The 20,718-nt window shown below is 38.9% G+C and overlaps 1 protein-coding gene across 4 annotated transcripts in view; it reads left to right on the forward strand.

Annotated features, from left to right (window-relative positions):
• Positions 1-18,483, forward strand: part of LOC106871372 (mitochondrial sodium/calcium exchanger protein) — a 27,508-nt gene extending 9,025 nt beyond the window's left edge. For 3 of the 4 annotated variants that reach the window (XM_014917786.3, XM_014917787.3, XM_014917788.3), the window contains exons 2-16: positions 1,784-1,939; positions 2,215-2,267; positions 3,416-3,473; positions 3,868-3,979; positions 5,993-6,160; positions 7,209-7,298; positions 8,202-8,306; positions 9,113-9,243; positions 9,760-9,892; positions 10,729-10,844; positions 11,831-11,908; positions 12,600-12,675; positions 13,146-13,226; positions 14,163-14,227; positions 17,326-18,483. In XM_014917786.3, coding sequence (XP_014773272.1) covers positions 1,784-1,939; positions 2,215-2,267; positions 3,416-3,473; positions 3,868-3,979; positions 5,993-6,160; positions 7,209-7,298; positions 8,202-8,306; positions 9,113-9,243; positions 9,760-9,892; positions 10,729-10,844; positions 11,831-11,908; positions 12,600-12,675; positions 13,146-13,226; positions 14,163-14,227; positions 17,326-17,523 — 1,620 coding nt within the window. In that variant the 3' untranslated portion in view covers positions 17,524-18,483. Of the gene's footprint in view, positions 1-902; positions 1,049-1,783; positions 1,940-2,214; positions 2,268-3,415; positions 3,474-3,867; positions 3,980-5,992; positions 6,161-7,208; positions 7,299-8,201; positions 8,307-9,112; positions 9,244-9,759; positions 9,893-10,728; positions 10,845-11,830; positions 11,909-12,599; positions 12,676-13,145; positions 13,227-14,162; positions 14,228-17,325 lie in introns of those variants that run through there. The other variant, XM_089340743.1, reaches the window with a different exon arrangement.
• The last annotated feature ends 2,235 nt before the right edge of the window (positions 18,484-20,718 follow it).

The raw sequence follows: 20,718 nt of genomic DNA on the forward strand, positions 1-20,718 counted from the left end.
AGTATGAACTCACAAACCACACATAAATTATACGTGAATCAAATGCACTGTTTTTAGAATGGATCATTTGTCATCAACCCCCCAGACTGGGACCAGAGGATTGTGCTCTGGAGAACTCCTATCAATTTTACTTACTAGGGAAAATGTCATTAATTAATTAGCTGAACGGATTGCATGTTGTTTACGTGCCAGGTAAGGCACCTCCAAAAACTACCACTCTGTGAACACAGCACTGAACTGCCACAACCGACATTGAACAGTGAACACCAGGTTATCATTCCCTACATTGCTATCTGCCCATGGACAGGTGTGGGGGCCTTTGCCCATGTGTCGTTTATTGTTCTCTGCTTGCATGTGGGTCTGAGTAGTCTTGTGAGTGTGTGCATGTATGTGTAGAGTTGACGTGCTTCTATATGCCTGTGTGTGCGTATGTATGTGCTGAGTGGAAGTCTCTGGCGTGTGCTGAAGTGTGCATGTGTATATCTGTGTATGAACGTGTGTCTGTATAAGTGTACTTGCCTGTAGACATGTGAGACTGTGGGTGTCAATGTACATTTGGATTTGTATGTCCTGTGCTCTGTGTGTGGTGGTGGTGGTGGGGGGGGGGGTGTACCTGCGTGCATGCACTCCATGGTGGTAGTGTTGATGTGATCTCTGTATGTGTCTGGGTGAGTAACTCTTTGTCCCCCTGAGGGATGTATCCATGTGTGTAGGTGTGTTTCTGTATGTGTGTATGGCTGTATGCGTGCGTGATTGACTGACACACATACATGTGGTGTGTGCTGGCGTGTGCCCACAAGCATAATCATTAATGTGCACATCTGTGTGTCTTTGCATTGATTTAAACATTATGAATGTGCGTGTCTGTTTGTCTGTCTAACTGCTAAAACCTCTCAATACAGTCAAACTCAAAAGTAAATCTCTCAGCTTAAAACCTCATTATCTCACCTGAAGAGTCTTCTATGCACTGTGGGTCACATCTGGTATTAGGGCATCGGTCCACATCCACAAGGAAGCAGTGCACTTTGAAGATGAGACAATTGTTGAGGTAATATAAGACTTTTTTGTTGGTACATTCCATCTTCTCTTTTTGTCTTTAATATATACCCAACTTCCATCCTGGAATTCCTGAAATTGTTTCAACGATATTTGCTAAGTATCGCTGATGATGCCTGGTAGCCATAAGTGGTGAATGTGATCTGCTGACGTACGACCTGGGACTTATCCTGAAACAAGGCTTCGATACTGTGTTTAACATGTATTTTCTTAACCTTACACACTCACACACACATATATATAATGTATATGTATATTTATATATATATATATAATGTATATGTATATATATGTATATGTGTATATATGTATATATGTACAGACATACTTACTAAATCCACTCACAAGGCTTTGGTTGGCCCGAGGCTATAGTAGAAGACACTTGCCCAAGGTGCAACACAGAGGGACTGAACCCGGAACCATGCGGTTCGTAAGCAAGCTACTTACCACACACCCACTCCTACGCCTATATATTTACCAAAATTACATAAAAGTATCTTGAAATACTAAAGAGAAAATTTATTCAATAAAATCGCCATTGGCTTCAACCACAGCCTCCAGACGACTTCGGAATCTCCTGCAACTCTTCTGGACGGTCTTTCTCGCAGCAGCAGCAACTGTTGAACTGTTCCCAAATTGGTTCCTTGTTTAAAATCCATCGAGGCATCATATTTTGCTCAAGATTAAACCTGGACCCTTTCTTCATCAGCCTTTTCTTCTTTTGCAGTGTCGAGATTTCCATCAACTGAATTTGACATCAGCACAGATTTGTACCTTCATCAAGAATGTCTCGGCTTGTCATGACAATTCTGCCTGGTTTCCATACAATGAAATTCTTTACTGTCAGTTTGCAGACTACATCGGTTGGGGAGTCTTCTTCTTGGTAAGTGACTCATTGATTTTTGCTTGTCTTATCTTGATAGGGACCAGACAGAAAGTGCAATGAGAGTTACTTGTAAAAGATCCCTATCAAGGACCTGCCTCCTGAGGATCCTGCCTCCAAGACTCTTCCAGGAATAATGAGCTGCAAGAATGCATGTGTGGACCAATTCCCCACTTCTTCTCTGAAATCATTCCTTCATTGAGTCTCATTTTGTCTTCCACCCCAACCAAACCTTTCCATCTGCCTTATGAATGTTTTTCTTTTTTGTTTAACAGATTGTCTGGTGGTTGTTGTTGTTCTTGTTTTTGATGATCACTTCTGACCAATTGTAAGTAAAACGCTCTTCCTTAGATATTTGATTGAAATTAATCACCACTAATTACTCTTATCATTAATTTGTTGTCTCATAACTAAACAGTTTCTCTTGATGTTGAGGACATATTTCTCTGATTCAGTTCAGAAATGCCATCCATTATTGGATCGGTGAGTTACCTTTGATGGTCATGCCATTTGGTATGAAAAGGGTTAAAGTAATCTTGATTCTTTGATACAATGATGCAGATTTCTTATTGTAGTTGTCTCAGCTTAGCTTTGATTGAAAAAAGCTATTATTAAAGGCATTCCTACTGTGGCCATCTGGTCTTTATAGCTGAGGAAGATTTGGTGGTTATTTTTTTTAATACATCAACTTTTTAGTGCAGCAGGCAAAAATTTACAAAGGAAAAGGTCTGAGGGCAGATCACAAGTTTTAACTTTTATATCTGTGTAAACCTTGTATAAATCTTGTATAATTCGATATACATTAATAAAGATAAGTTTAACACATTAAATTAATGCGTAACGTCTTCATTAACGCCGCCACTGAATTTATGATGTTTCTATCACTTATGAGGTATTTCTATATTTTTCAGCTTGAGTGTAGTTGGGTTTCAAGGGGGTGGTACAAACCTAGTAATATGGGTTTTATGGTGAAAACAAAATTTCCTTTCAAATGGCAATCACCGGACGATTTCCTGTTCGAGTCGAACCGTTTTAAATCGTAGTGAAAACGCAACCTTTGTTTTTTTTTTTTGTATTTTATTTTCATTTTTTATTTGGTGAGGAAGAAAGGGCAGTGCTTGTGACCTTTGCAGATTCTTCAATATCGGTAAGATTGATATTACTGGAACCTCTTGAACCATTGTTAGTAAACCCTTGAGGAAAAGACATAATCTGTAGAGGGAGAGTTCCAGAAGGTTGACATTCTGTAAAGGAAGTACTGGGTGACAGGGATTAATGAGGGGCATGGTGGGATTGGACACAACATTGAGGATGAGAAAAGAAAAGACAAATAGGTCATGAATGCCCAAGTGGAGCTTGTATAAAATCCAGACAATTCTGAGAAAGAGAAACCATTTTTTTTACAGAAGTCTTTTTTAAAAATTGATGAAAACACAAACAAACCATTTAATATTTTCTTCTTTTTTTTGTTGACAGTTTGTGTGAGTCATTGCAAGTAATTACAAAAACTTTACACCTGTCTCAGAATATTGCTGTATCCTTAAACAAATTCTTTATTTCATATTCTGGTCTAAAGAACATCAAAAGTCTGAGGATGTTCCTACCTTTTGTATTATTGATGAAGAGTGATTGAAATTAAAAGGTCAACTTTGCCTTTCTTCTTGGGGTCAATAAATTAAGTACCAGTTGTGCACTGGTGATGATGTAATCGACTTAACCCCTCCCCCAAACTTGCTGGCTTTGTGCTAAAATTTGAAACCAAGATTGTGTCTTAGTGTTGTTGTTTTTACTACTTTTGTTGTTGTCTACTTTGTCTCCTGTTGCCATTGCTAACAACGGCATTGGGGGAGCAGAATACAGTAATTATAATTATCACTGATGTTATCAACGCTATCACACCTGTTGTTACCTTAACTCCACAAACACAGGGTGTCACCTTTCTGGCATTTGGAAACGGTGCCCCAGACATATTTTCTTCCATTGCAGCTGTGAAAAACGCCAAACATGGCGATGCCAGTTTAGCATTTGGTGCCTTGTTTGGTGAGTCAATATCATTTCTTTTCTTTGTTTGATCACTTAACTACATGCTCTTTGACTGGTGTTGTCTTGTTTATGCTCTTCTCGGCGGCCCATTCCCAGTCTGCTTCTTGTTGTCACAGATGTCTGTCAGCACCCAACAAACAGATCAGATAATATAAACCTGATACTCTGGGTGCAGCCGAACTCAGTCACTTTCAATTGTACGACTGCTCGGTGCTTCTGTGTCTCAGCTGCAAGGGTGATAGGCTTTGCAAGACACCAAAGAATGGTAAAATAGAATCATTGCAGATGGTTAACAGGCAGCTTAGATTTTAGATTTTATCTGATTCGTGAGAAGATTGTTGTTGGTAATGTTTGCTTAATATCATATTGTGAGATTTCTTATGTAAACTTATTGCTGAGTTGGCACAGAGAGAAGATACGATGATAATCGAACAAAAGTCAAACTATTCTATTGTAAGAATAAAAAGAGTTCAATGGGTGTTGAAGATAGTGATTGAGGGGAAAGGGGTGATGGTGGCAGCAGTGGGGATGGTGGTGGCAGTGGGAAAGGAGTGATGGTGGTGGCTGTGGTGATGGTGGTGGCAGTGGGAAAGGAGTGATGGTGGTGGGAAAGGAGTGATGGTGGTGGTTGTGGTGGTGGTGGGAAAGGAGTGATGGTGGTGGCAGTAGTGCTGCTGCTGCTGGTGATGTTGTTTAACCTTTCTGAGCCATTCAGGGGGTGGGGGGAGGGATGGCAATGGTGCAAGTCATGTGTTTGTGGAGGATCCAAACCACACGATTGCTCTGTGACCATTTTCATAGAAGCATTAATTGCAGTATGCAAAACTTATTCGCACATATTCGCATCAATATGAATGCTTAGCATTTATATAATACAATTCTATTTTCACAAATCAATGCAAATAAAGAAAGCTAACACATCAAGTTACCCGAGCATCATGGCTTCATCAATGATTCAACTCTAAACATAAACACAAAGCCACCCTTTATCTTTACAATGTACGGAAGAGCTAAAATTGGACGAGATTAGAGGAATTTGGTCAGGCAAAAGAATACAAGTGAAAAGGCTAGTATTAGGGTGCTATATATATATATATATATATATATATATATATATATATATATATATATGGGAGAATATACAAATAATAACAACAGACGAGGACAGGTGGTGTAAATAACAAAAGTATATATTAGTATGACGCTCGGGAATACGGAAAGTCTTTGACGTTTCGAGCTACGCTCTTCAACAGAAAGAATACGGAGACAAGGAGAAAAACACGGAGAAAAAAAATTGAATAGTGTTCAGTCAACGGTCAATCATAATACATATATATATATATATATATATATATATATATATATATATATATATATATATATGCGTGTGTGTGTGTGTATATGTATGTGTGTGTGTGTACAGGGTGTGGTGAAGTTTGGTGGCCAGATTTTAGGGGTGATGTGGTCGCAGTAATTGTCTGACAGCCATGACTGGGTTCTCCTGCTTGTGTGGCAGGGTGCAGAGTCCTGTTGCCAGACATAAGTTATTCCGGCAGCCACCCTCTTGACCCAGGGAAGCACTACCTTCTCCAAGCACTTGATGTAGGGCTCCGTGTTGAGTGTGAGGCCATGTGGGAAGATGATTGGAGGCAAAATGTCGCCATCACTAGTGATCACTCCAAACACCATGAGGTTTGTTGACTGGATGTTTGATTTTTATCACTGTCAGTACACATCCTCAGACTGACACCCAAACACTCTGAAATGTTCGTATTGGAGCTTCCAGTGTGAATACCAAGCAGTACAGCATGTACTGCTTGGTACTCACAGATGGTGCCCAACTGACCCTACTATACTGTGTAGTCGACAAAATCAAAAACAAACAATGCTCATGTGTGAAGTTTAAAAAAATAAAATGGCAACAATTTACCCATCGCACCCTGTTTATATATAATGAGGTTCTATTATTGTTCAATTTGAATTTTATGTCCTGTTATTATTTTTTTATAGGTGCTGGTCTGTTTGTCACAACAGTCGTTGCTGGGATCATTTCAATAATAAAACCCTTCAAATTAATGGAAAGACCCTTCCTAAGAGATGTTGTCTTCTACATGGTAACGCTGTTTTTTGCCTTTTATATTCTCTGGAAAAAATCCATCACAAAATACGAATGCATAGGTGAGTCTGAAAATGTCTTTCAAGTATAATCTTCATGTATTTCTCACTCATTATACACATGCACGCACGCACACACACACACACACTGAATCTCCCTGAGAACTTCACTGAGGGTCTGCATGTCTGTGGAGTGCTCAGCCACTTGCAAGTTAATTTCACAAGCAGGCTGTCCCAAAGTTTTTTTAAAACTAGGACTTATGTATGTATGTATGTGTATATATATATATATATATATATATATATATATATATATATATACAGTAATCCCTTGACTATCGTGGGTCTTACATTCTAAAACTCTCCAGAATAGGTGAAAATCTGCGAAGTAGAAACAGTACTGAACTGTATATTTTTTTTAAATTATTTTTATAATTTGTATAGATTTATTTTACTATAAATGCAAAACAACACCATGAAGGAATCGACGTAAGCTTAAATAATAAACCACGATAAATGAACCTCGATATTTTGAGAGGTTACTGCATATGTGTATATAAGGGGGGGGAGAGAGAGAGAGAGAGGGGGGGTAAGGTAGATAGGCATATATTGGCTCGTCTCAAGCCTTACTCTGTTCATCTGCTTTACTTCTTCCTTAACAGCTTTGATAAGGGTTTTTCTTAGAAGTAACTTTCAATGCTGGTCAGTGGTCAGTGGTCAGCATAATTTGCACAAGAGGGATTTCGCTGACAATCGGAATTAAATAATTACTTAATTTTGCAAAATCATTGAGTAGTACAAGATTAATCAATTAAGGGACATAATTAGACAGGTATGCCCTGCTATGCAAATCCGGACTGACCAGTTTAGCTACACAAATACCAACTAAACAGAAATCTCCCTCTCTCTCTCTCTCTCTCCCTCCCATATTTCTGCTCTCTCTTTCCCTCCCATACATACATCTGTGCATCTATTTCCTCTCCCCCATACACACTCACTTACACTCTCTCTGCTGTTTTTCTCTTACATCTTCGTCCCTCTCTGATTCTCTGACTCTCTCACTGTCCATTACTTTCCTTCTCAAAATTCTCTCTTTGTTTTCTTATTCCAGGTTTCATCCTGCTCTATGTAACGTACACCTGTGTCGTCGTCATCAGTCGCTACATCTATATTTGGCTGAAAAAGGAGGAGAAATGTCCATGTAAGTTGAATACACAGGGCACTGGGGTAGTGGAACTTCCTTTGAGATCAGTTATGTGTTTAATGTAGCAACTTAAACTCCCTTTAATGGTTAACAGGTTGAAAGAGGAGACATTTGCTCTGTAAATTATAACTAGTAAGACGACAAAGTATAGTAGTGACCAAACCATTATTACACTTAGAAGGAGAAGCAGACTGGATTAGGTTAATCTATGTGGAGCTTTAAATTCTACAGAAACGGTTGTACATCTAATTATTAGAATATATTTAAATAGAAAAGACAGGATTATATCCTAAACCTTATGATATTATGTCAGAAAAAGGGAGGCAGCTTATGACCCCAACAAGGACCAGGAGAGGAAGTTCAACCTGAAACCAATTTACTACCTTTTATCTTTTACTTGTTTCAGTCATTGGACTGCGACCATGCTGGGGCACTGCCTTGAAGGGTTTTGTCAAACAAACCTCTTAACCACACTGCCATGCCTATGTTCAACGAAGTTATTTTCAAGATTAGCTGCTGCTGTCAGTGATGATGATGAGCAAGTTTGTTGCTAATGTTGCACTCAATAGCTTTATTATTGTTATTATTATTATTATGAAGGCAGTGAGCTGACAGAATTGTTAGCACATTGGACGAATGCTTAGCAGTATTTCACAGGTTGCTACATTCTGAGTTCAAATTCCACTGAGGCTGACTTTGCTTTTCATTGATAAATTAAGTACCAGGGAAACACTGGGGGTTGATGTATTCAACTTGTCCCCTCCCCACAAATGTCAGGCCTGGTGCTTTAGTAAGAAAGGATTATCATTATTATTGCTGTTGTTGTTGTTGTTGTAATGGCCTTTCTAGCCCGATGTCAGCTTCATATTTGTAGCCATCTTCTTTATGATTTTCTTGCAGTACTCGACTCCGATGATTCCTCAACCCAATCTGACAACTCAGAGAAAAATGCCAAAGAGTTCTGTGAAGCTGTCAACAATACAGAAATGAGTGGGAGCACCAGTGGTACGTGTGGCGCTGATGACCGTTTGATATTGTTGTTGCTGGTCTTTTGTCTTTTTTATCGTTTACTTGTTCCAGTCATTGACAGTGTGGCCATACTGGGGCCACACTGCCCTGAGGCGTTTAGTTGGACAAACTGACAACAGTATTTGTTTTTTATTTTCTTGAGTCTGGAACTTTTTCTGTTAGTCTCCTTTAATCAAACTGTTGTGTTTTGGAGAACATAAACAAACCCACACTGGCTCCCAAGTCGTGGGTAGGGACAAACACAAACAGAAAGATATACATACACATACACACATACATATATATATACACATACATACTAACTTCAGCAATGTAACTACACACAGGCTGTTGGTTATTTTTTTTACTTCTCTGGACTTTTCCCTTTCTCCTCTCTGAATGGACAAGATTTCCAAAAATTAATCAAAGGAGTACAAAAGAAATGACAGAATCTTATTATGAAACGTGGTGATGCCTAATGCTGACAAAATGGGCTGCAGAGGGATTTCCATGGAGACTGCTTGTTATTTTTGTCGTTGCTAATATTTTTGTCGTTGCTAATATTTTTGTCATTGCTGGTGTCATTCTCCAAATCTGTTGATTCCAATATAAAATTAATGTAATTTCTCTACAGAATCACACAACATGTTTCCACACTTTCCTTCTACCACAATACCAAAATCAACCTTATATTAACGAGATCCCTAACCTAACCACTTCCTCAAGCATAAACATGTCCTCCTTTTATTTGAGTACCATTACAACTCCAGGGAAATTCAATGGTTTATATTTCCATATTTCAGATAAGGAAGAACTTCTAAGTGATGATGAAGACCATAACCCTTTCCAAGATTTTCTCAGGGCAATAAACCCCATGGAACATTGTGACTATGCAGAGGCTCAGTGGTACTGGAAAGCTTTTTATATTTTAAAGGTACTTCTTTTGGGGTTCTTTCTTTCTTTTTCAAACAGTTTACATAATTATGTTTAGTGAACTGCAACATTAACACAAGTGTAGCCAGTGGGGGGGGGGGGGTAAGTAGGGGGGGGGGGGGTCAGAATGTGACGATCCCCAAGAAATGTAGCTTAGCAGCATTTCTTTCCAACATTGCCAACAATTCTTCCAACTCACCAACAGCACCAATAATGGTTTCTAATTTAGGCACCAGGCCAGCAACTTTTAAGGGAGGGGGCTATTTGATGCCACTGACCCCAATTTTGGTGATGATGGTGGTGGTGGTGGTGGTAGTTGTGATGATGATGATGATGTCAATGACAAGGAGGAGGTGGGGAAGAAGAGGAAGAGAAGGGGTAGAGGCAAGTGGGGGGGGGGGGAGAAGGAAGATATGTCTTTGTTCTTTTTTTTTTTGTTTTTCATTAAAACACATCAAACCAACATTTCCCTTGATGACTGCCTTTTATCTCGTTGTTGTTGTTGTTGTTGTTGCAGGCTCCTTTGTTATTCATTCAACTCCTGACCATTCCGCTAATAAGTTACGAAAGACCCAACAAGGGATGGAACCGACATTTAAATTCCTTGCATCTCATCACAGGATCCTTGTTCTTTGTGTTGGCCACTAATCGTGAGTATAACCAACGTAACATCTATCATCATCATCATCATCATCATCATCATCATCATCATCATCATCATCATCATCATCATTATTATTAAAGGAGGTGGCGAGCTGGCAGAACCGTTAGCATGTTGGACGGAATATTCTGAGTTCAAATTCTGCCGAGGTCGACTTTGCTTTTCATCCTTCCATGGTCGATAAATTAAGTACCAGTGAAACACTGGGGTTGATGTAATCGACTAGTCCCCTCTCCACAAAATTTCAGACCTTATGCTTACAGCAGAAACGGTTATTATTATTATTGTTATTATTATTATTATTATTATTATTGAGAAGGTGGCATGCTGGAAGAATTGTTAGCATGCTGGGCAAAATGCTAGGTTGGATTTCGCCCACCTTTACGTTCTGAGTTCAAATACCACTATGGTCAACTTTGTCTTTCATCCTTTTGGGGTCAATAAAATAAGTACCAGTTGTGTACTGGGGCTGATGTTATTAACTTAGCCCCTTCCACAAAGTTTCAGACTCAAATGACTGGATTTAAAGAACACTTGGCTGCTATTCTCTGCAGGTTTCTTAGGGATCTTTTTAATGAAAATTTAATTTACAAACCCCAACCTTCATGAAACAAATTTGCAGTCCTAAACTGGGCCCTTTAAATGCCTCATAAATCTTAAACAGGCAAAACAACAATAGGGGCCCCCCTCATAACATACACCCAAGCCTGCATATAGATTAAAACGGATTCTGCATGTTGCACACAAATTCATTACTATTTATTGCGTTACGTTCTGGACTAAACTAAAATATCGTTGGTCAACCTTTTTCTTTTCTTGTTTCAGTCCATCACACATACATCGGTCATCTGCCAGTGTTAGTGTTAGCACTGTTGATTGGGTCGGTCCTGGCAGCCATCGTTTTCTTCACGTCTTCCTATACACCCCCAACCTATTACCCAGTAAGTAGATATTTTATCTTCAGTATTTTGTGACAAGCACTGTACACTTGATACAACCAGTCGACCATTCCAGTTGTACCCAGGAATCTGCACTTTGGAAGTATCTGTAAATAAAGTCCATTTCTGAACAAACAAGAGCAGATTTATTCACTAAGTGGGATCATGCCATCTGCAGGCACTTCATGAATATCAGATGGAAAAAATTCTATGTAGAGTTTGATACTCACCTGATAGTGTCTGAGTGTGCAAATAAGTTTGTCCTAACAGGGTGCCTCAATGTATGAATAAACACAGAAATAAAAAAACATAAATTGAAAGTGAAAACAGAAATAAATATTTGGTATTTAAAAAAACAAAATCAATAAAGAAATAATGTTTGCTTTCGATGAAAATAATTTGAAGGGATTCAGTTTTGTAATGTAATTTTTAATTGCTTAGTCAGAGTAGTAAATGAGGGGTCATGACATATTTTAGGGGTTTTATAGGAGGGGAAGTGGGTAGGAAGGTATAACTCCTTTTTCAAGGCTTTTGCAATTGTTTGGAGGGGCCAGGACAGCATGGCTGACAATGTGGGTTGAGGGTTAACAAGGCAACAAATGGTTTCATGTGAAGGGGTCTTCACAATTATTCAAGCATGCAACACAGAAGGGTTGGTACTCATCTGTTTTGGATGGGACAAGTACCTAATCCAACTGAATCTAAATTACATTTTATATATTTATATATGCATGTCTCTCTCTCTCAATATATATATATATATATATATATGGGAGAATATACAAATAATAACAACAGACGAGGACAGGTGGTGTAAATAACAAAAGTATATATTAGTATGACGCTCGGGAATACGGAAAGTCTTTGACGTTTCGAGCTACGCTATATATATATATAAGCCACGACTTCCATGACACAACAGTCACTAACCCAGAAATAAAACAAGCCTTTCTTTCTCTCATTTAACAAACTGTTTGTGTTTTTTACAGGCATTTAGTTTCCTCAGCTTTCTGATGTCTGTGTTGTGGATCTACTTGGTGGCAAACGAGGTTGTCAACCTGTTGATAGTAAGTACTACCAACCAGCACTATTACTACTACTACTGCTACTACTACTACTGCTACTGCTGCTACTGCTGCTGCCACTTCTGCTGCTATTCGTATCTTGACAGTATTTATTTTCTTTAATAGTTAGGTCTGTAGCCAGGGTCTTCACAGCCCCTCTAAAACCAGTTATGGGTTTGATGTAGGCGATGCTCTTTTTGAAAAGCAGCCAGTAAAACATGGGCAGCTGTGTGAATATTAAGGGTTCTGCCTTAATATAAGCAAAATACTTGGAACAGAACATGTGTTGAGGAAAATGTTGTATCTCTAAGCTGTGGGGAAGGGCTGAGACAAATGTCTGTGTTGTATTCCAGGAAGATAACTCACTACTCCCGCTGCCATTTGCCTTCCTCAAGTTTTCAGTCTGTAACAGCTCTTATCCTTCACTCACCCTAGGATGCTGGGTGTGTCTCAGCGAGTGATTGTAACAAACATGCGGAGTAAAAGGAAATAATAATAATAATAACAATAATTATAATAGGTTACTTACTGTAACTCAGTAGGAGGGCACTTGTTGTAGCTCGATGTTAGGATTCTTTTCTTTTCCAACAGTCTAATCTGTTGAGTGTATATGAAAATGATAATAATAATATTAATAGTAATAACAATAACATTAACAACAACAACAATTATAATATTCATATTCTTCTTGCAGACGTTTGGTATTGTCTTCAACATGAGTAATGTGGTTGTAGGGGTAACATTCTTGGCCTGGGGCAACAGTCTGGGTGGTAAGTAAGGACTTACAATATCGTCTGGTCTTTCTTTTAATCTTCTTTTGATTTTTCCATTTTTATTTCATACTTCATTAAGATTCCTCACATTTTCCATTGCGTTGTTGTCTTTATTGAACTCATAAAACAGAATATGTCAAATGTGCTCCTTTGTCACTTCCATTATAGCTTTGAAAAAATAACTGTTCAAATCAAACTGCACTCTTCAAAAGTTGCACTAAGAATAAGTACAAGGTAAAATTACCACCTGCTTTTACAGCAAGTTGATGCAGGTAGTTTATCCTGTCCCCTTCCGACTTTTCATGCAATTGAAAAAACTGCATCACTTATGGGACAACCCAATATATATATATATATATATATGTGTGTGTGTGTGTGTGTGTGTGTGTGTGTACACAAACACACCACACATAAGCCATTCCCCACTTTGAAGGCTTCCTTAATGTTCTAGAATTTATCTTTTCCAGATCTGATCACTGACATCACCATCGCCAAGAACAACAACCCCCGAACTGGTATCTCGGCCGTGTATGGAGGACAAATGTTCAGTATCCTTTGCTTCTACACAAAATGACGACAATGACGATGATGATAATAATAATAATAATAATATAAGGATTTCTATTAATATCATATATATTCAAACTTGCATACATATGTGCATGCCAACACACAAACACACAGACATTATGTCTGTCTGTCTGTCTATACGTAACTCAAGCCACTTGGTTTGAAGTGCAACACGAGTGGAAAAGTGATTTCGTCAAATGTTGGCATGAAGAGTCATCTCTGAAGTCATGCAAGGAAAGAGGTTGCAGAAGACATTTCAAGATGTTAAACTCAAGGATGAGTTAACAACTAATAATGTATGTATGTGTGCATGTGAGTCTAGGATATTTACACCCCATGGACAATAAACCCCACCACCAAGGACAATTATCCCTGAGGACAACAGATGATGACTTAAAACTTCTTAATATATTGGAAAGGGGTTAATTAACCAAGTGGGATAATTGTCATTGGGGAGAATTGTCCTATGAGGGGTAATTGTCCTGGTACGGTGCATGTATGTGTGTGTGTAACGGTAAGGCCCCAGAATCTTTTAGGGTGTAGTGTTGTTTATCTTCAGTTTCATGGTGTTAAATAACAGATGACAGATAACTACACACCTGGATAATACACCAACCTATTGCAGGAAGCTCCCGTACCTGATCTGGTGGTATTATTCCTAAACAGATAAATCAACTGAACAATCAAGTGAATTTCTCAATTATAAAAACCAAATCTCTGCAGCAGATAAATAATTAGAATATCTATTCTAATTCTAGTCTTTCTCTCTCTCTCTCTCTCTCTATTACTCCTCTCTCTATTTCTGTCACTCTCTCCCCCTCTCTTCATCTCTTTCTCACACAACACTCCTCCCAGCTCCCAACAAACACATATTCCAAAATTTGTTGTCTTCTCTTAACCCAAATACACCACAGATCTTGTTTTAGGAATTGGGATTCCTTTTGCAATTTCTACATGGTCAAGACAGGAAGATTTTGAAGTATGTAAATTTTATTTATAGTTCATGGTACGCTTGCATTAAATGAGGATGCAAAGAAAGAGGTCTGGAGATGCCACTACGATAGATTGCTTAATAAAGAGAATGAATGGGAGAAAGAGAGCCTGCTTTATGTCGACCCAATAGAGGGACCAGCTATCCGAGTTGATAGTACCAGGGTAGATAAAGCAATTAAGAGTATGAAGACCGGGAAAGCCCCCGGCCCATCAGGAATCACTGCAGAGATGCTCAAAATATCTGGCAGTGTTGGCTATAGCCTAGTCACCCGTATTACGAACCAGGTGATACACAAAGGAGTCATACCCTATGACTGGTGTAGCAGCATCATAGTCAACTGCTACAAAGGTAAAGGGGACGCTTTAGATACAAATAATTACAGAGGCATCAAGCTGTTAGATCAGGTTATGAAAGTTACAGAGAGGGTCATAGCCCAACTAATTAGGGAGCGAATCAATTTAGATGAGATGCAGTTTGGGTTCGTGCCAGGTAAAAGCACTACTGATGCCTTATTTCTAGTGAGACAGTTGCAAGAGAAATACCTAGCCAAGGATAAACCTCTGTACCTGGCTTTCGTTGACATGGAGAAAGCCTTTGACAGGGTCCCCCGATCCCTTATCTGGTGGTCAATGAGGAAACTTGGGATAGAAGAATGGCTAGTGAGAGCTGTGCGAGCCATGTACAGAGATGCGGCCAGTAAGGTGAGGGTTGGAAATGAGTACAGCAATGAATTCCGGGTAGAGGTAGGGGTCCACCAAGGTTCCGTCCTCAGCCCCCTATTATTTACCATAGTCCTCCAGGCAATCACAGAGGAGTTCAAGACAGGTTGCCCCTGGGAGCTCCTCTATGCTGATGACCTTGCCCTAATTGCGGAGTCACTATCAGAACTAGAGGAGAAGTTTCAGGTGTGGAAGCAAGGTCTAGAATTGAAGGGCCTTAGAGTCAACCTAGCTAAAACCAAAATCCTAATAAGTAGGAAGGTAGATAAAACACAAACCCCTTCAGGTAGATGGCCCTGCTCAGTATGTAGAAAAGGAGTAGGTAGTAACTCTATAAGATGTACCCGGTGCAAGCTATGGACACATAAGAGGTGCAGCAACATCAAAGGCAGGTTAACTAGCAAGTTAGTTTTTGTTTGTGGCAGATGTTCAGGTGCAATAAAGACTGCAAACAAACAGGAAACAACTTCTATCTCATTCCAGGGTGAAAAACTAGAGGTAGTCGATAGCTTCCGCTATCTGGGCGACCAAGTTAGTAGTGGGTGTGGGTGCGCTGAAAGTGTAGCTGCTAGAATAAGAATAGCCTGGGCAAAGTTTAGAGAGCTCTTACCCCTGCTGGCGACAAAGGGACTCTCACTCAGAGTAAAAGGCAGACTGTATGACGCATGCGTACGAACAACCATGCTACATGGCAGTGAAACATGGGCTGTAACTGCTGAGGACATACGTAAGCTCGCAAGGAATGAAGCCAGTATGCTCCGTTGGATGTGTAATGTCAATGTGAATACCCGTCAGAGTGTAAGTATCTTGAGAGAAAAGCTGAACATTAGAAGCATCAGTTGTGGCGTGCAAGAGAGACGATTGCGCTGGTATGGACATGTGGTGAGAATGGAGGAGGATAGCTGCGTGAAAAAGTGCCACACCCTAACAGTTGAGGGAACCCGTGGAAGAGGTAGGCCCAGGAAGACCTGGGCTGAGGTGGTGAGGCAAGACCTTCGTACATTGGGCCTCACCGAGGCGATGACTACGGACCAAGACCTTTGGAAATGGGCTGTGCGTGAGAAGACCCGGCAAGCCAAGTAAGATCGTTGCCAGTGCCCCTGGACTGGTTCTTGTGCGGGTGGCACATGAGATGCACCATTTTGAGCGTGGCCGTTGCCAGTACCGCCTGACTGGCTCCTGTAGGATTTTCGAGCGAGATCGTTGCCAGTGCCCCTGGACTGGCTTGTGCGGGTGGCACATAAAAGACACCATTTCGAGCGTGGCCGTTTTCGTGCGGGTGACACGTAAAAGCACCCACTACACTCTCTGAGTGGTTGGCGTTAGGAAGGGCATCCAGCTGTAGAAACTCTGCCAAATCAGACTGGAGCCTGGTGTTGCCATCCGGTTTCACCAGTCCTCAGTCAAATCGTCCAACCCATGCTAGCATGGAAAGCGGACGTTAAACGATGATGATGATGATGATGATGATGATGTGTGTGTGTGTGTGTGTGTGTGTGTGTGTGTGTGTGTGTGTGTGTGTGTGTGTATCATCATCATCATCATCATTTAATGTTGACATGGTTTTGATGGTATAACCAGAGCTGGCAAGGTTGGGGAGCTGCACCAGACTCCACTCTCATTTGACATGGCTTCTATGGCTGGATGCCTTTCCTAATGCCAACCACTTCACAGAGTGTGTTGGGTGCTTTTGCATGGCCCCACACAGGCGCTTTTAGGTGGCATGACATGGGCACTTTACATGGGCACCACCACAAATGCTTTACACCACTTTTGCTGCAGAGGAGAGGTCTTCTTGAGTATTAAACAGTGAAGATGAGTGCTCAACACTGCATTGATGGGTCAATATTCTATATTTGTGGGTTAACAAGGCAACTAGTGGTTACATATGAAGAGGTCTTCACAATTGTCCAAGTGTGCCCCATGAAAGTGTTGTTGGTACTTGTCCCATCCAAAACAGATGAGTACCAACTCTTCTGTGTTGCATGCTTGAATAATTGTGAAGACCCCGTCACATGAAACCATTTGTTGCCTTGTTAACCCTCAACCCACATTGTCAGCCATGCTGTCCTGGCCCCTCCAAACAATTGCAAAAGCCTTGAAAAAGGAGTTATACCTTCCTACCCACTTCCCCTCCTATAAAACCCCTAAAATATGTCATGACCCCTCATTTACTACTCTGACTAAGCAATTAAAAATTACATTACAAAACTGAATCCCTTCAAATTATTTTCATCGAAAGCAAACATTATTTCTTTATTGATTTTGTTTTTTTAAATACCAAATATTTATTTCTGTTTTCACTTTCAATTTATGTTTTTTTATTTCTGTGTTTATTCATACATTTCTTTCTTTCTTTTGCAGCTGGTTGTTACCTTCAAAGACTTCCTGCTCGCTGCTTTCCTTGCCTTCACTTTGCTCTCGACCTTCGTTTCGATGCCAATTCTCAAGTTCAAAATGAATCGTTATTTTGGATGTTACCTTCTGGTTCTTTATGGATTATTCAGTGTGATCACCTTGTTGATTGAGATTTCAGTGATACCAACACCTGTGATAAATTAATACTTTGTCCTGTTTTCCTTGATTGAATGTGTGTGTGTGTGTGTGTGTGTGTGTGTGTGTGTGTGTGTGTGTGTGGAGGGGAGTTATTCTGCTTGCCAATAATGGCAGGAATTGAAAGGAATCAACAAATTTAACTGTCCAACGAGTTTAAAAATTATAATCCTGGGGGTGTAAAACCATGACAAAATTTCGGTTCTAATTTGGAACTATTTCACTTCACTGACAACACCAATGCCTTTGGGAAACAGATGAAAATCACAGATCTCTACTTCCCACAAAATGTTTGATCCCTTGTGCCAATGTAACAAAACTGTGCCTAACAAATATGACCGACTCAAATGAAATCAGGGATGGCACAAAGGTGCCTCTTCTTTACATTACAACCCAACATTCAGAAGAAGATACCAAACGACTGCCAAACTTTATCTTCTCCAGTGAAACAAATAATAAATAATCCTAATGTATCAATTCTAAAATAAATGAAGGTTGTGGGGACAACAGAGAAATGTGATGTAGGAACCATTTTGATACAAAACCTCGGATATTGTAAGGAGTCATTAAATATGCAAAGCAGAATTGGGAAAGAAGTAATATTTCAAGAAAGGAATTGCAAGGTTTTCGTTTTCAAATGGAATCGACTTTTATATTTTAATAACGGCTCTTGTGCATGAAAATGTGAACATTATGTAAAATAAATACTACACACACACACATACATACACACCCTGTGTGCCCCACCATGACTATAATCCCCAGTCCCCCCAACTTTGACCCCCTGCCAATACCTGGGAGTCTGGCCAAGAGTTTGACCAGAACATACGCTAACACACCCACAAACAAACGCACACATCCAAACATGGCAGATACATAACCAATAGACTTTTTTTCCACTAGGCTCAATATAAGCTCCCACACATATTGAACCCCTGCACACACAAAGGCCCCACGAATTTAACCAAATACATTAAAGAAAGAAAACACACTAACGAACACATATGCGTATGCCCACACCCCACACCCCACTGCAAAGGCTACACACACTCCATTCCCACAAGAACACCAACCTTAAACTCATTTCCCACCAACTTTTCCAGAAAACTCTTGCTGATTCGCAACAAACCAGCCCCAGTGGTGATGGTTTTTGTTACCACAGACGTAACTTAACTCAAACCCCCGATCGATTCATTTCATCATCTTTTTCACAGCAATCACAAACCAGATATGTTTATTCACTTCCAACAATAAAGAGCAATTGGCATATTTCATTCCATAATGACTACCTCTGATGGGTGCAGGGTTACAAAACTGGACTCTTACCCAACGCACCATTGAATCCCTAATGCAAAAGTGATTGGTAATTAATGGCTTACTAGTGCAAACGACCAAATTCTTCCTGTTATTTTCCCTCCATTTTCTTCTTGCATATGTATATATATATATATATATATATATATATATATATATATATATATATATATATATATATATATACACACATATACATATGTTGCAATTTCTGTCAGCTATTAAAAGTGTTCATCATCATCATCATCATCGTTTAACGTCCGCTTTCCATGCTAGCATGGGTTGGACGATTTGACTGAGGACTGGTGAAACCGGATGGCAACACCAGGCTCCAGTCTGATTTGGCAGAGTTTCTACAGCTGGATGCCCTTCCTAACGCCAACCACTCAGAGAGTGTAGTGGGTGCTTTTACGTGTCACCCGTTCTTCAGAGAAAATTCATGATCCCCATTATAAAGCCGGTATGATTGTGAATTGTGACAAAAACAATAAACCAACAAGTAAAAAAACAAAACAAAGAAAAGCCCCCCCCCCACCCAAAAACCATTTTAATGAGGGTAAGTGTTGGGTGGGGTGGGAGAAAGGAACCCTCTCTTTATGGAAATAAAGTGGGATACAGGAAGAAGGATAGTTTTAATTGTAAGAGGTGGGGGTTCATTAAATAAAACAATTACAAAATTATAAATATATACATTATAGAATAAAAAAATAAACAGATAAATAAATAAATCAGTTGTGGAAAAGTAAGTTGAATAACGAAAAGTATTTGGATTTGGAGCTGATGTGTGTAAAGGGAAATAACTGCGATGGTAATTCATAGAAGTCTAAGATAAAAAAAACATATCTTTTATTTTACACACAGACACACACGCATACACATACAAGCTCTTACACACACACATACACACAGGATGGTAACTTCTGCCCACAAAATTCAATCACAAGGCTTTGGTAAGCTCGAGGCTATAGCAAAAGACACTTGCCAAAAGTGCCACACAGTGAATATATATGCATGCATACATACATACATACATATATATATATATATATATATATATATATATACATATATATATATATATATATATATATATATATATATTATTTTGTTTAAAAGAGTTCCAATACTGTCTGTTTTTTATGTTTTATTTATATTACTGCAGAACCAATGTGGGATATAGAATATGGAATATACAATATATAATATAAAATAAAATCAAAATAAAAATGGATGGTACCATGAAATAAAGTATTGAATGTAAATGAAATATTGAGTGTTCAATATAAAGGATCAAATATATAAATATATAAAGGCGACTCGAGTTTCAGGGTTATAACCCTAACCCTGAAACTCGAGTCGCCTTTATATATTTATATATTTGATCCTTTATATTGAACACTCAATATTTCATCTACATTCAATACTTTATTTCATGGTACCATCCATTTTTATTCTATTTTATTTTATATTATATATTGTATGTTATATTATATATTGTATATTCCATATTCTATATCCCACATTGGTTCTGCAGGAATATAAATAAAACATAAAAAACAGACAGTGTTGGAACTCTTTTAAACAAAATAATATATTCCTCTATACACAATCATACAAAACCCCCCCTTTTTTGTATTTATTTTTACTTGCATATATATATATATATATATATATATATATATATATATATATATATATATATATATACTGTTGTGTCTGGGGAGAGTCATTTTCTTATCGTGCCTTAAAATTTAACACAATCACCGTTAAAATTTCCACTTATTATTTTTATTTTCCTAAAATTTTCGTTACGTCTTGCAACCTTTTCAATAGTCTTGACTCTGTCAAATCCCAAAACGAAATATATATATATATATATATATATATATA

The sequence above is a fragment of the Octopus bimaculoides genome, chromosome 24, assembly GCF_046866305.1.
Source record: "Octopus bimaculoides isolate indiv1 chromosome 24, ASM4686630v1, whole genome shotgun sequence".
Lineage (NCBI taxonomy): Eukaryota > Metazoa > Mollusca > Cephalopoda > Octopoda > Octopodidae > Octopus > Octopus bimaculoides.